General features: G+C 36.1%; 1 protein-coding gene across 5 annotated transcripts in view; it reads left to right on the top strand.

Moving 5' to 3' along the window:
* The window catches only part of LOC145668491 (agrin-like), a 1,085,796-nt gene that overhangs the window by 574,268 nt on the left and 494,814 nt on the right, over positions 1 to 16,714 (top strand). For all 5 annotated transcript variants that reach the window (XM_081736441.1, XM_081736438.1, XM_081736440.1 and 2 more), the window contains one exon: positions 5,086 to 5,295. In XM_081736441.1, the coding sequence (XP_081592567.1) occupies positions 5,232 to 5,295 (64 nt within the window). In that variant the 5' untranslated portion in view covers positions 5,086 to 5,231. The remainder of the gene's footprint in view (positions 1 to 5,085; positions 5,296 to 16,714) is intronic.

Genomic DNA, 16,714 nt, shown 5'->3' with positions numbered 1-16,714 from the left:
ATTATTATTATTATTATTATTATTATTATTACTATTTTCACTAAAATTCAAATCACGTATTCCATCATCTTACGTCTAAAATATCTGTACAAAATTTCATTCACTTTGATTCACTCTTGCTTTTCGGGCGTCAACCATCAAACTTTTGAGTGGGTACTTTTGCCCACACAACCGTTTCTCCGCAGCAAATAAAAAAACCCTATTTGCTTATTTTTGCGCATTGCCCCTATACGAAATTTCGTTGCAATTCTTCATGCTCTTTAAGCACTTCTAACAAACTGTTATTAGCACTTTTGATATTTCGTGATCAAAGGTTTGGAGGGATCCGTGCCCGACCTACCTGTATTTTCCAGGAAAATGTGAAGCATGTGTTCCCTCTTTTTACGTCTATAATATCAGTGCACAATTTCATTCACTTCGGTCCACTTCTTTTTGCCTTTCAAACGTCAACTTTGAAAATTTTGGATGGCAGCTTTTGCCCCTTAACATCGTTTTTCGCCGAAAATAAAAAACGTATTCGTATAAGTGTAGTATCTACCTGCTAAATTTGATCAAAATCGGAGTGTTACACTTAGGAAGTATTACATGTTGGACTTGTAGAATTTCAACCAGGTGGCTCAGTGGTAGAGCTTTCACCTCTGCTGCATTCGGTCTCAGCTCGCGCCAAGTGAACTTTGTGGTTGACAAACACCTTGTGCGTGGGTTTTCTCGGGGTTCTCCCAGATTTTCCATTCCACCTTTTCATTTATTTCTCATTATCACCGTCTCCTTTAGCCTAGCTGACATATCCTTAGGATGTAAAACTCAAACATTTCATTTAATTCTAGAGTTTATATATATATATATATATATATATATATATATATATATATATATATATATACAGATGGTGATCAGAAAAATGTAAACACCTGTAGTTGGCAACACGTCAGATGTATGAGTTGGCAGTGGTGTCGTGGCGCCCGCAGCACCGGACCGCTGGTGGTAATGTGTTAGGTGGGTCTCCATACTACATCAGGCGCAGTGGAACAGCAGTGTCCAGTGGCTGCAGCATACGGAGGTAGTGTAAAATAGGAGACCTCTCAGATTTTCAAAGAGGGCAAATTGTTGGTGCGCGGTTATGTGGAGTGAGTGTGACGGCAGTGGCTACTGTGTTAGGTGTGTCGCGTGGGACAGTGTCGAAGGTGATGACGGCCTACACAACACACGGGAAAACCACATCGGGGAAGCGGAACAGTGGGCGGAAGAAAATCATGAGTGACAGGTCACGCCGGGTATTAAAGCGCGTTGTCACGCAGAACCGTCGTGCCACTGCGGAGAAAGTGACGGAGGAACTCAATCAGCACCTCCCCCACCCTGTTTCGACAATCACAGTCCTCCGCGAATTACATGACATGAACTTACGGGGTCGTGTTGCACGGGCAAAACCGCTCATCAGGGACCATAACGCTTTCGCACACCGCAAATGGTGCCGCGACCATGTAACTTGGACCGTTGAGGACTGGAAACGTGTGATATGGTCGGATGAGTCGTCCTTTACCCTATTCCCAACCACGGGCCGTGTTTATGTGTGGAGAACGCCCAAAGAAGCTTATGATCTGCAGTGTCTCCGCCCAACTGTGAAACATGGTGGCGGCTCGGTGATGCTCTGGGCCGCCATATCATGGTTTTCATTGGGTCCTGTGGTCACATTTAGCGGACGAATCACTGCCAACGATTATGTCGCAATTTTAGGAGACCACTTGCATCCTATGGTCCGGATGTTGTTAATGCACCCATACACACAGCTGGCGTTGTTGCAGCGTGGTTTGAGGAACATCGGGATGAAGTTCAACACCTCTCCTGGCCCACCCAATTCCCAGATCTCAACATAATTGAACATCTGTGGTCAGTCTTGGAAACACGACTCCGGCGACGATTTCCAGCTCCATCCTCTCTCACAGAACTGGCCGATGCCCTGCACGAGTAATGGTGCAAAATTCCACTTGCTACCATTCACAATCTCTATGCCTCCATCCCACGTCGCATGAAGGCTCTTCTGAAGGCGAAAGGTGGCCCGACACCATATTAATCTGGTAAGTTGTAATTTCGTTCAGGTGTTTCCATTTTTCTGATCACCATCTGTATATATATATATATATATATATATATATATATATATATATATATATATATATATATATATATATATATATATATATACCAGGAGCATGAAAAACTTTCATTTTGGACGTATGGTTTCAAGTTGGTATTTAACTCAGGACTATGTTCTTAATGAGTTGAGTTGATTTGGAGTTTAACGTCCCTTTCAACAGCAAGATTATATGAGACGTGGACGTATTGATTAACCTAAAAACCGAACCACGTGAGCTCCCGCCAGGTGGTGGTGATGATGATTTTAATGCAGCGTTCATTTATACCACACATAAACTTCGGAAGATAGTGCCCCATATTTAGAAACATTTTGATGTCAGTAATCATAGGCTGAAGTGTGGACGTCTACTGCTATTTGAAAACATAGCACTTTGTACCAGGTTGGCAACATTCTCAACCCAATAAGCTCAAGTGTTGATTAGCTTTATTCTCGATGTTACTATAAAAGTATTTGCACAGGCATAATTTCACTTGATTGTATTATTTCTGTAATATTGAACATTTCCATTTACTTTCCCATAGTGAGCCAATGTAGGGACTCGACATGTGAACAGGGGGGCGCGGTGGCTCAGTGGTAGAGAGTTCACCTCCAATGCTTGGTGTTCCTGGTTCGATCCCAGCTCGCGCCGTGTGGACTTTGTGGTGGACAAGCACCGTGCTCGTGGGTTTTCTCGGGGTTCTCCCGTTTCCTCCTACTTTCTTCATTACACCATTTCACTCATTTCTCATAATCACCTAACCGGCATAACCGTGGGACGTAAAACTCAAAGATTTTATTTCATTTTTCGATATGTGAACACCCTATATCTCGGAAACGAAGCGGCATCAAACCTATGTTTATAGGAAAACCTTTACTTATTTGGTTGTCCTCAGTCACCTTGTCACTTTTGGCCATGTATTTATTTTACACCCTGTATATACAGTATATATATAATTTGTATATTCCAAATATATCTTTGTAGAAGAACATGAGATCATAGCCATCAAAAAACTTATACACAAAATGTGAAAGACGTAACACAGCAGAAAAGATACCTCAAATTGGAATAGTTGCTTGTGGGTAACGTTTCATATTTCATTTATTGTAAACAATAAATTCATTTCACTAAATTTTGGGTTTTGTACCTAAAATATGCAAATAACCCAAATTTGCAATTTTTAACACAATTCGTTCACGTTTTGCCAATTAAGGGGATACTATACGTGACGTATTTAATTGAAAATAAAAGAGTTTTATATTTTTTTTAAAATCTGTAATGTTGATAATTTAGTGAAAATAATGATATGATACCCTGCGAGTCCTCAATTACGTATTCCTGGTTTTGCAAATCAATTTGACTATAAACAAGCTACTGATTTGAGCGAACAGAAAAGACTATTTATTTAGGCGAACCAGAGAAATTATGCTTTAGGTGAATGGTTAGCGTTGTGATTTGTCAATATTCTGGCCCGGGTTCGATTCCTGCCCGTTCCCTTTACACTTTTTGAAATGTTTCATTTACAAGGCTGAGCTCCAGCTGGATGCTGCTAAACGAAGATAATCTCCAGTGGAGAAATTCAGTGATGATGTAATCCTGAAAATAAAGGAAGAAAAATGAATGGAGAAAACGAATTACAGAGTTAATTCTGTTAAAGATTCTGTATTTGATATTATCCGTTAATTTGGTGCATTTTTAAATTGTTGTTAATTGACGCTGTGTTTTCCCTTTTTCTAGTTGTGTCTCAATTTGTAAATTTTCACAAATATTATACAAATCAGGAACCTTCAGTTATATTTGCAACTTAAGGGGAAATACGCTTAGTACGGATAAGTTCTCCAACTCGTTTGAGAATTATCGAATTTTGCATTTTTAATATTTACAAATACTCGTAAATTACTGCGCACCAATATTTAGCATTTTGAGAAGTCATTTAACGAATAATGAAATCGGACAAGTTCTTCTTTCGAAGTAGTATTACGTATCAATCAGTGGCGCCGGAACCAAGGAGCTCAGGCCCTGTTACACCCCAAAAATTTTCATTGGAGGCTGAGCTCTTCCCCGAATGATCGATACATATTTTAATTGATTTGCAGGTAGGACTATTGTTAATAGTTTCAAAACTCAGCGCAAGGCTTTGTGTTTACCTAAAAAAATATCGTACTACATATACCGCATAATCTATACGTATATTATTTGATACGCATGTATGTGTAGTCATTTGAACTAAGTTAACTTGTTTATAATCCCTCATTTGAGTTAATTATAAGATTATTTAAGTTCCCTGTGTGTTATCTACTCATCGGCGCCTGTAGTGTCCGTATATTTTATTCTGGTATTGTGCTGTTTTCTGTGAGTACAAGTGTCCAAAAACTCCCTTCTGCCATTTCGTCAGCCAGCGTTTCTCCTCCCTCTTGCACAAAAACACACTTTACGATTTGTTCTTTTAGCAGGTGTGGCAACTTCATGCTGTTGTTCTAGCTACTCTACCAGGCGTAATTAATCTTGGAGCAGACATTAGTTGGGTTGCCTAACTCACGGACTTTCTACATCAATAATTTCTGTGGCCCACTGTGCAAGAACATTTTAAAAATATATGAACAGTGATATTTTTGTTTTAAAAAGTAATATTTTAGCCATATTCTTATAACAGAAACTGAGGCAGATATATCTAGAATGTTCAATATGTTGAGCATATTGAATATATTAAGAACGTTCAGTGTGTATGCTATTATAATCTTGAAACATCTGACACAATATTTCTGTGTGCTAAACATCATTACTTCTGTGCTGAGTGGAAATGTGAAAACTTTTTAATTACATTCTAGCCATATATTGTATTGCGGAAACCATGTAACTGCAACGATACTTCGTGTTCTAGGTAATAAAAATTTCCATTATCATTTAACACTAAAAATTAACATCGTTCTGTTTCCTTTTTCGTCTATTGCAGAACCATGTGAAACGACCTACTGTGCCTTTGGGGAGCTCTGTATAACGGATGCCGATGGAAATGCCCGCTGTGAGTGCCCAGAGACTTGCCCTAGCACTTTCACCCCTCTGTGCGGGACCGATGCTGTTACGTACGCAAATGAGTGTATGCTGAAAATGAAATCCTGCCAAGAGAAGAAGCATATTAGAGTTCATCATCATGGTGAATGTGGTAAGTGCCCCGTCATATTATTTTATTGATAGAAATAGAAGGAAAACAATATTATATGTGCTAACTAAATATTACTACTAGTGGGTTGTAAAAAAAACTTCATCCTATATATATTATTATTAGATGTCAGTCTTTAGTATAACTATATCATACTTTCAATATTTTAGTGTATTTTATTATTCGCAATACATCCAATAAAATATCATTTTCAACAGTACAAGTTAATATAACAGATGCTCGAACTTATTTGAAGATACCAAAATTTACCAACTTGTGAATGAGCTATTTGTATCCTTTAAGTATATATCTTTAAATTTTTATTATTAATCTATTACAATTTGTGTTCGTTACCTGAATTTCAGTTTAATAATTTACTCTAATATTTGCAACACAGTATTGTCATTAAATGCGACTAAGTTCTATCACTACCAAGTGAAAATTAACATGATTCATTAGAAAACACGTCGCAGTAATTCAACATATGTAGTAAGTTATGACAACATTATGACTACCATTGTAAGAGTTTCAGAATAGATAGTATATTATTGCGTTTGAACAGTTTGTTATTTGAGATTATAAATTCTTATTAAGATATTTTATTTCCCAATTACATCAATATTTTTATTGTAACGTGTATGTCAATATAGTACATCTGTCTTTTATACGAACAATAATTATAGTATATTATCTTCTATTGGAATATATAATCGTAATGCTCTTTAAAATATTAAATCAGACGTCAGTTTTGTCATTCTACCTAACTACTTCTTCTGAGATTCTATTCTATTCAGTTACTATATTCATCAAGAACTAGATCAATGAGAAGATAATTAGGTTTTAAGAAACAAATACTACACTCCAACGTAACCCAGACATAAAATTCAAAAGCTACTTTCAACATAGTAAACGATATATTCTTGTCCTATTGAAACAATGTAATATTCTAATTTTGTGTTATTAATGTTGTTTTCCTTTATTTCTAAATATTATTATATAGTGCTATTTTTGTACAAAAATAACATTATATGTGTTGAATTTAATGCATGTTGGTATTGCTATCTTAAAACATTAATGTATTTAATTTTATAATTAGAACCACCACCGTTATGTATTAATTTTAGGTAACCGTTGTGAAAGATGATTAATGAAAATAGAATGAAAGAAACGTCTAAAATATATTATAGAATTACTTGAAACACACTATGGAAGTATACTGCATATATCTAATATCATTAATATTTATTTCGAATTTCAAAATCTCACTTATTTATTTTTTAAGAACAGAGAACATGTGCGCCTGAAATAAGTTTTCACAAAACAATGTGGAGCATTAATAACAAAATATTCTTTAATATTAAGAATTTATTTCTTCTGCTAATAACTATAATTTATAATATTGATTCAATTTTTTCGAACTTTTGACTCGTCAAAGTACAAATATGTTAAACAAGCTCATAAAGTTCTTACTTTTAATGATATCAGACATATTTTATAAGTATGCTGAGCAGTAACATTGTAAGTTTGTTTGAAGATAGTGTATACTATTTAATGAGATTACCCCTTTAAATGAATTATCATAATGATACTTCACTGTTTCCCAGTTTATTCTTTTTTGTGAGCTCAAGAATAACAACTGATTAGCACTCTTTACGTGTATATGAAGAATATAGGTTAATTTCATCCTAGTAGAGACCAAATTTCCATTAACATATGAGCCATTAATAACTAAACCTAAAACTATCGTGTTTAAAAATCCACTCTGATTTATTATTAAATAATTACTTTGAGGTTAGCTATTTCTCTCTATTCGTCCTTATCAGCCTATCATACTTATCATCAGTCATTTAAACAGTTTTACTTCATCAATATGAATTGAGTATTCCAATCTTTCTTACCATCGGTAGCCACTATGTTATTATTTTATATATATTCACTTTTCTTCTTACCACGTGTATTATTTGAGTTATATTTACTTCGCATTATTGCATGTATTTTGTCCCATTTTTACATGATATAATTTGGGTGAGGGGGATTGCTTTCTACAGTGGAAGTTGAGCTGTGTCGGCTTTAGTTCACAACCAGAAGAACTACTCCTACCGAATTGGTCTAAATGAAGTGGCCAGACGAAGAGTGTTAAGGGATAAAACAGCAGTTCTCCAGTAACCAATTTGGCAGAAATAACAGTGATTGATACGGTAACTTGAACGTTAGGTCCATATGTGGTCAGAGTGAGTTTAACAGCTGCGGTACTACGAGGTGAAAGGCAATGGGAAACCACCACTATATTTTTCCCTAGTTTGTTGACAATGGAAAGAGAACATATTTACAATGCTCTTTCGCAGGTCAAAATATAGTTCCGGAGATAAAATATCCCCCACTTGAATCTCCACCAGGGGTATGTCTTGGGAAGGACTATTGGACGAGAGAGTATCAGTGTAGCGAAGATCGCTAGAGAAACGAAGACAAGCAGGAGGAAAATACTTAGGATAGGGACATGGAACATACATTCCATGTTACAGAGAGGGAAGTTAAAAGATCTTAAAGAGAAAATGAAACAACATAATCTAGAGTTAGTGGGAGCTTCTGAAGTTAGATGGGAAGCAACGGAGAAATGAAAAGCGAAGGATATATGATGTTTTACTCAGGTAATGAAAAGGGTGGCCATAATGTGTGGGGATAATACTTAATAAGATATTAAAAGAGAAGGCAATGAAAGTAGAATTTGCTGATGGTAGAGTTAAGATGGTAAGACTTAAAGGGGAAAAGAAGGATCAAGTGATTATACAAACAAACACACAGACCATTCCGCATACACCTTAAGAAGTATAGTATCCAAAAACATTGCCAGAACCACATATGTCTTAGCTAATCAGCATATAAAAGTTTCTAGATTTACTCAGAAAATGGTTAAACTAGAAATACTTCATGGCGAAGGCCGATTTTATTCGAATCATCCCTTAAAATGTAGCACCATATCTCACAAAATCTTGAAATGAATAACATCTCTTATGAATGTTTCTCATGTGAAGAATGTTTAATTGTAGTTAAGGATGTCACATCAATTTTATCTCTTATTTTGTGTTTTTCTCATTTACATGCTGAGATACAGCATAGATATGAAATAATATAATCATTTATGTATGACTAAACTCTTCCCTTTATGAACTTATCATTCTTCAGTTTACAATATGTTTTAAGTGGAGAGATAGATCAGCTTTCGAATCCAAATATAACAAGTACATTTAACACATTCAAATACATGGAATATACTTTATGAACTTGAAAATTACTTACGTTAATTGTTTCCAATTTTTATTCAGCACTAAAACAGTACTAGATAGCGAAAAGCATTTTCCTGATAGGGATTGATTTAGTACACCGATTTCACTCCTCTATTGCAACCTAATAGACAGAAATCTACTATCACCTTCGATTCTAATATTGATTTCCATAGACCGTGAACTTTAATAGGAAGTGACAGGTTTCTGGTTTCGTTTCGGAATGCAAAGAATATATTTCGTTTCAGCTGTATTTCTTCAACTGATATCAGAAATAGTAATGACTATTATAACTTCCGGTTTCAGTATTGATTGTCAGATAATAACAATAATGGTACCAGAGAACGAGAACTGTTTTTGATAAGAATTCAGCATCCAATGAAGAAGTCCCATCTATCATTTTATCCTACTATTGCCATCAATAGTTGTAGATAGACTACTTCCGGTTTCAGTATTAAATTTACAAAGCTTGGAAGTCTACCGTAGTTTCATGATGTAAAACAGATCTCATGTGTAGTACAAATGTTCAATAATGAACACTACTTTTGAAATGCCCGCCATTTCTGTTCTGGTAAGTTGGTAGCACTGAACTTATACAATTTTCATCTCTTGCCTTTGTGGTTAGTAGTCACGGAGCACCGAATAGCACATAGCACATGATCGTCCTTCACATGTAGTAAGTTTTCATATCACAACACGCTGTTCTGCGCTCCATTTCTAAACGTACAGAAAACAGATGAAGATGATGTGCTATTAGACGCTCGGTGACCAAAAAGATAACATATTAAAATCGTGCAACGTTCTGTGCTACCAATGTATTAAAGATATACCGCATTGACTTGACACCTAGTCTTCCATTCCAAGCGCTGCCATCGGCTGAAGGAATTCCACTCCCTTTCGCTAAAGCTCTCTCGCTTAGCAACAGCTGAACCCTTATTGGTAGCACTATAGAACAGAAATAGCGGGCATTTCAAAAGTTGCGTCCTTTATTTATGTGACAACCTTATAGATAAAATACATTCTAACAAGGCAATATATAACTCTTATTTAAAACAAAATACCGTTGTGCAATGTTTTTGATAATTCACCAGTTTCTTTATCGGAGATAACAAAAAACTTCGTGTAATAAAGTACTCAAAGTCATGTTATGTTTCTTCCAATTTTGGTTCGATGTTGTTCACTGACTCAATTCGAAATAGCTGACACGGAGAACGGGAGGAGTATTTTTATGAAATTCAAAATGTATATACACAAATTATGTACATAAGGACACATTGACGTCAAAATATCACTACCTCTTTCACTTGCATGAATTCGATGTGAATAACACAAAAGAGTTGAGATTATTAACAGTCCTTTTTTATTTAAATCGTGGTATCGCACAGAAACCACTTTGTGAATCTCAAACAGTTTTACTATCATACCAGGTAATAAATAAATAAGTTTTGATGCGTAAATGTTTTAGAAACATTTCTCTAAATCGGGTTATATTTGTATTTTTAATATTATACATATTTCTTTCAAATCATGAAAGTTAAATATACGAAATTCATAAATGAAGTTTCTTTGCTATAGGGCATATGAATACACCTTTCTGAGTTTTATATGGATGTCACTGAGAAAATTATTGTCTGCAGTAACACGTAAGAGTATTTCATGTTAGTAAAGTTGAAGGACTAATGTGTTTTCTATAACGTTATGCAAAGAGAAATACATAATATCTATTTATGTTGAAAGGATCCCGGAAAATTTACTTGACGTTCTCAGCCAATACTCTATCAATAAACTGGGGGGCGCGGTGGCTCAGTGGTGGCTCAGTGGTTCACCTCTGGTGCTTGGGGTCCCGGGTTCGATCCCAGCCCCCGCCAAGTGATCTTTGTGGTGGACAAACACCGTGCTCGTGGGTTTTCTCGGGGTTCTCCCGTTTCCTCCCACTTTCTTCATTCCACCATTTCACTCATCTCTCATTATCACCGTCTCCTTTAGCCTAACCGGCATAACCGTGGGACGTAAAACTTAAAAATTTCATTTCATTTCTATCAATAAACTACAACAGACAAACTTTTTTTTTGTTTCTTATTTGTTCCTCGGTGTTAATTAATTAGATTAATAATCCTGTACACGAACTGCGATGCTTGAATATTTTGAGTTATATATGGAATTTCGATTAACTCTTTTGAGTTAGATAATAAGCTTTTTTGTATTGTTAATTTTGTTCTATGTATGATAATAATAGATGACAAAATTATTTAGAAACTCCTACATTTAGACTGGCATTTGAAAACATTATTACCGTGTTTCTTAATACTTTAGAACTATATATGGAGTATCAGTGACTCGTTTGGCTACTGAAGTGAACTGACGCCTTACCAAATGAGTCAAGCTGAGCTCAAGTAAGTCACTCGGCTTCACTCATCGGTTTGCAGCCTGCACCAAGGAGCTTGGCATCGTTTGAGAAAACGATATATGATATTCACAACGCTAACCCTTCTACATTATTATTTAAACCGCAAGTAATGTTCTCAACTATGCTAATGATCAGGGTTTATTACGTTCGAAGGTGGCACTTCGAGTTCCCTTTAAACTCTGTTACCAAATAAAGGATAAGGGGAAAAAAGAAGGAATGTCACAAAACTACATTTTCGAGAAAACGGCACTTTAATATTGAAAATCTGTATAAAATGAATAGGGTTAGTCAAATCTTTTCCCCGTTTTACATGGCCATTTCTACATCTACGCATGTATGCATATACAGTCAAATAGTACCAACAGTCACTAACAGATAGGACAAAGCACCCGTTAAAGCACACACATGGACATTCCTTGTTTTTTCCCCTTACCCTTCAAATGAGAAAGATGCGGTGTTGCCACGTTTTCTATATGTTGTTAAAATATCGGACGATATTATCTGTCACTTGCCCACCTGCCCGCGCTTTAATAAATCTACTTACTCCCATTCCCTTACCACACGGCAATATCCAGTCAGTCTTCGTTTTATTCGTTTAAACCACACTCTGTCGATTGTGGCCCACGCTTTAGCTAGAATGTGTAAACTGAAGTTTGTGAAATATAGTTCATCGGAAGTGAGCCTAGTAAAGTTGGCGGATCATCAATATGATTCGAACCAATGACCCACAGGCAGTAAACCAAGTCGAGTTGAAGGCTCACGGGGATTATCCGAGCAGAATTAATTGGCATTCATAATACAGGGTGGTTACAATTAAAGTGCTGCTATTTACGGCAGTCTAGCGCGGGCTGCAATCAACGTACTACATTGAAATTTGGTAAATATTCTAATGAGACCATGCGGAAGCGAGTTACTCTGTAAAAAATATTAGTTCTACTTTCTTCCACCATTGGAAACTGTGGCACTGTAATGGCCATAATGCGCGAGCTAACACTTTATATACACGATCGTGAGAGAAGCAACATTGCTATTGATAAGAGAGATCTTGCACTGTTATTAAAATAGGTCTATCAGAACGGGAGCAATTACTGTGGAGCATTCGGGGAATATCGGCGTCTGAAAAGAATGAGAAAAGTACCGCTATCAAGAAATGGCTTAATAAAGATGGTGCTGAAATTCGAGAGAACGGGCGTATGGCTCCAGAAAGAGGAAGAAATGTTCAGTTGCTGGTGGATGTCACGAACAGCATAAAGCGACATATCGTAAAAATTCCGCCGGAACTCCTGCGAGCTACTGTTGAGCACGTGATTTTGCAGATGCAACATGTCACCGATGTGTGTGGTGGCCATATAGTGCATGTTATGTAAATTGGCCACTGTAACCGCAAATGTTAATTAAGTCATTCCCATTGCACCTTTTGTTTCCAATAAATGGAAATAAAGTTTCACTTTTTGTTACCCTCTGATTGTTCCTAAGGTTGTTCCCTTTACACTGTTACAATCACCTGTCCTTCACCTTATTTGCTTGCATTTATCTAACATGTTTGACCTCCTTGACCTAGATAATTGTCTTTCCATTCATCCAGAACCATTTCCATGTGCGTATTACCTGTACAGCGCCATAGTTTCCAATGGTAACGGAAAGTGGAAATATTATTTTTTCCAGCGCAACTCGCTTCCGCGTGGTCTCATTTGTATATTTACCAAATTTCAATGTAATACGTTGATTACAGCCCGCGCTGGTCCGCCGTGAACAGTGGCACTTTAATTGCAACTACCTTGTACTACAGATCGTACAAGCAAGAAAAACAACATAATTTAGAGATAGATAGTTGGCCACTTTTTTAATTTTAGGATAGTAAAATAAAAGTCTAAAATAAATAGTAAACAATAAATGAAACAAGTTAAGATTATTTTTCGTAACAAGTTGAATTTTCTTCTTGCTCTCTTGCAAAGTTCCAAACATTTTGTTGCGAAGGTCTTTTCTGAGCAAACCAAATTTTATAGATATTATTTCTATTTATACGAACTTATAATTCACAGAGCCGCAGCAGCGTAATTGTAAAGCCATCAACCTACCAACTCGGAGATCAAGGTTTGATTTCCGGGAGTTGCTCCCGTGCACAGGAGATCTGGAAACTTTTTTTCATTCTACCCTGGTTTCAATGTGTCTCTGAAGTTCTTCCAACCCCTTTAAAATAGGTAGCTGTGAAAGTAAAGAAGGTCTGAGCGTCGTACTGGCTACATCACCTCGATGAGTGCTGAAGTCCTTAGAGCTCCCATGCCTGTCCCGAAAGGGGGACAATCTTCACTTACTTTTTTCTTTACTGTTTACAATTCGTACCACGAAAAAATTCTGTGTCCGCGCAGATGCAGTCATTGCGATATTGGTTCGAAAATAATCGTTAAACTGTAATCACTGAATTATCACTACAACATTGGGGTAAAATCGAGAATTGCAACAGTCAGTCTTGTCTTACACTATATTACATTTCTCAGAACTGTGAAATCAATAATATTAAAAGAGCGAATAAGCACGCTGGTCCATATGAGGTGAAAGATTGAACATGACTCCAAGAGCTGAAGTTCTGTGACTGAACTCAAAGCAGAATAAGTATCAGTTAGCACATCTATCATCCATAGTAAACTATAGATCTGTGTCCGATTTCCAACCCAATCGCACCTTCCTAATCTTTGAATTTAAATCGATAACCTTTTCCAGCTGTTGTTGTTAGATAGTGACGATAACCAAACAGTTATTTTCTGGATCACACGCATGTTATTTTACAGTTACCATAGAAATATTAGCATCCCTCCAATCTGCCTACGGTCTATGAAACGTTCCTTTCCAAATTAAACTCATATATTCCCGTTAAAAAGGAAATACCACATTAAACATACTGACCTACACTACCTCTCCCTTCTGGACTGCGTGTTCAAATAAGGTCTTATTTCTTCTAATATATTACTTAGATTTTATTCTTACCTTCTTGGAGTAATTTTTATCATTATCTTCACTTTAAAATTTCAATGTGATTGCTCCTTTTCGTGGTGGTATATAACAGTTTCCAAGATCAAACTATGCAACGCATCATATATCACAAAGGTGTGTGTACTTGTATTTTGTTAAGAGTTTCTTCATCCTCTATCTGCAATAAATCTTGAATACAGTCGTGGATGAAGTTGTTTTCTTATATAAATTATACTTTTGTAGAGACTTGTACGAAGGGTGATCTGAAAGTAATGATAATCGGGCATTTGTAATACCCATAAAACTAATTTCGCTTCTCTGTACCTAAAACATCTTTGTAAAAAAAATAAAAAAAAAAGTGTATAAAATCATTTCTGAGAGTTACACTCGTTTGAATACGAGTAATGCGGGTGATGACACGAAATTGCAGAAAAATGAAGTGAGAGCTGTCACCAAGTACCTTTGCATGAAAAATCTTTCACGACCCATCCAAATTCTCGAACACTCATCCTTTTCTCCAGATAGAACCCCCAATGATTATTAGTCATTTTCTCGGCTCAAAGAAAAGCTCTGGGTTAAGAAGTTTGAAGATGATAGCGAGGTGATAACCGCTGTGGATGCACTTTGGGAGGGTCAAGACAAAGATTTCTTTCTAAGGGCATTCAGGGTTTAGAAAAGAGATGGACTAAATATATCGATTTATTAGAAGACTATGCAGAAAATAAATATAATTTTAAACCATAAATGTTTGTACTCATTACCAGTACTTTTGAATAACTGTTCACATATCTGCTAGCTGTTTTAAGTATTCTATCTAAATTATATTCATCTTTTATTCTACAATTTCAGTCTCTACAATTTTTAAGCTTGGATTGCAGCTTAGCATGCCTTTCAGCATCGAGGATATATAACAAGTAACCCTACAGTTTAACTTGGAATCCGAAGCATATGAGCTCCCACTAAACCTTAGACGCCAAAGACGCGTACGCTAACCACATAGCGTATAGGGAGTTCAGACTCAGTTTGTGTCACGACGTTTAGACATTCCAGCCTAACTGACTGAAAATTTCAGTTTTGGGGAGAAATTAATTTTATAATAGTATCCACCTATAACGTAACGAAAAAGAATATCCTAAGATAAAACATATCCTCATTGTGGTGAACCAAAATGACGTGCTTGAAGTTACTCCGTCATACATCACGTTCGAAAAAATCTACAAAAACTAATGTTTATGACGTTCAAAGTATGTGATAATTCGTGGGTGATCGAAACACGTCACCTTTAGGTGAAATTGATACTGAAATATAAGTCCATCAAGCCTTGCATTATGACAGAAGCAAAATAACAGTACACACCGTGGATAGCGACATCATATAATAACCTCTATTATAATTATCATTAAATCTCAATCTTACATTTTAAATAAAGTTTAGTTAATATTTTGAGAGTTGTGTATATTTTTTCCTAATAAGTAGAAGTTTATTATTAATTATTCCGTTCGTTCGTCTTTTTTTTTTTTTTTTTTAAGAATCAAAATGAAACTCAGTAAAATGGTCTGGTAACAATTCATGTATTTTCGTAGATGGTAAATTACACCATTTATTTCTTGTTCGATAAGAAAATATCAATATGAAATATTAAAAAAAAATGTTGTGTATACCATGATTACTTTTCAGAGCTATGAAGTACGTTGTTTGTAGGAGTATAAAATTAATATACAACGTGGACTCTCGTGTCTTTAAATACAATTAGAAACATTATGATACTTACCTTTAATCACTTTAAACATGCTTACGATCAGCAGAATGGTACGAAAGAGTAGATGTGTGTGTGTGTTTTTTTTTTTTTTAGGAAAATAAATAAATAAAAAATACATTCTGTCGTACGTCGTGAGATTACGAGTGTTTTACGACGTGAAAATTATACATTTAACGGTCTTGGTCCAGCTGAGCTTTTGTCGCTTGTTATGGCCTCCGAGTTATTCAAATATGATGAATGCTCTGCCTAACGCTCCGATGAGTCACGATAATTATCGCCATAATGAGCATGTTTTGTGTATGTAGCGCTTTCCCTTGCTCCTGGCCTCAAGCTGTTCAACACATTAATGTACTAAATGCATATGTATACGAATCATTATTACGTTGTTATCGCTTAGAACCTTAGAATTTAAAAATACATGGCAAATGCACTGATTAGCCCATGGATATGCATTTCGTATAGTTTTAAGAGTCAAGGGGAGAATTTTTTTTTTCTCGAAAGAGTTTTCGACGAATTTCAGAGAAAAGAATTAATACACAAACTTAAAATTTTTAAGTAAATTTTATATTTACATCTCCTTTCTGATATTTATTTATTATATTTTATTGTTTCCCATTATTATTGTGCGACCCCAGGTTCGATTCCCGGTGGGGACACTCGGTCGAAAAAGTATAGAAAGCTTTTCAGGCCAGCCATCTTGAATGAGGTTTCCATGGGCTCTCCTCATTCACACCAGGCAAATTCCGGAGTGGTTCCTAGCTTATAGGTCCCAGGCCGCTTCCTTCCTTCCCCAATCCTTTTATCCTTCCCTTTCCCCGGATAATGTGATCGCCGAGAGACGACACTCTTCATGTGTGACGGGCTAAATGGCCATAGATGCTGAAAGCCCAGAAATCTAAATCCTAAACCCGATATTAACTAAGTTTGCTTCCAGTGATTAGCTGATGTTGTCTTCACATTCAACTGGCACGACACGTGTGGCTTAAGTGCTGGGAATGGTCGTAA

Source organism: Thermobia domestica, chromosome 13 (assembly GCF_964235325.1).
Source record: "Thermobia domestica chromosome 13, izTheDome1.hap1.1, whole genome shotgun sequence".
Lineage (NCBI taxonomy): Eukaryota > Metazoa > Arthropoda > Insecta > Zygentoma > Lepismatidae > Thermobia > Thermobia domestica.
Note: the sequence above shows the minus strand (reverse complement) of the source record. Positions and strands in the feature narration are given on the sequence as shown.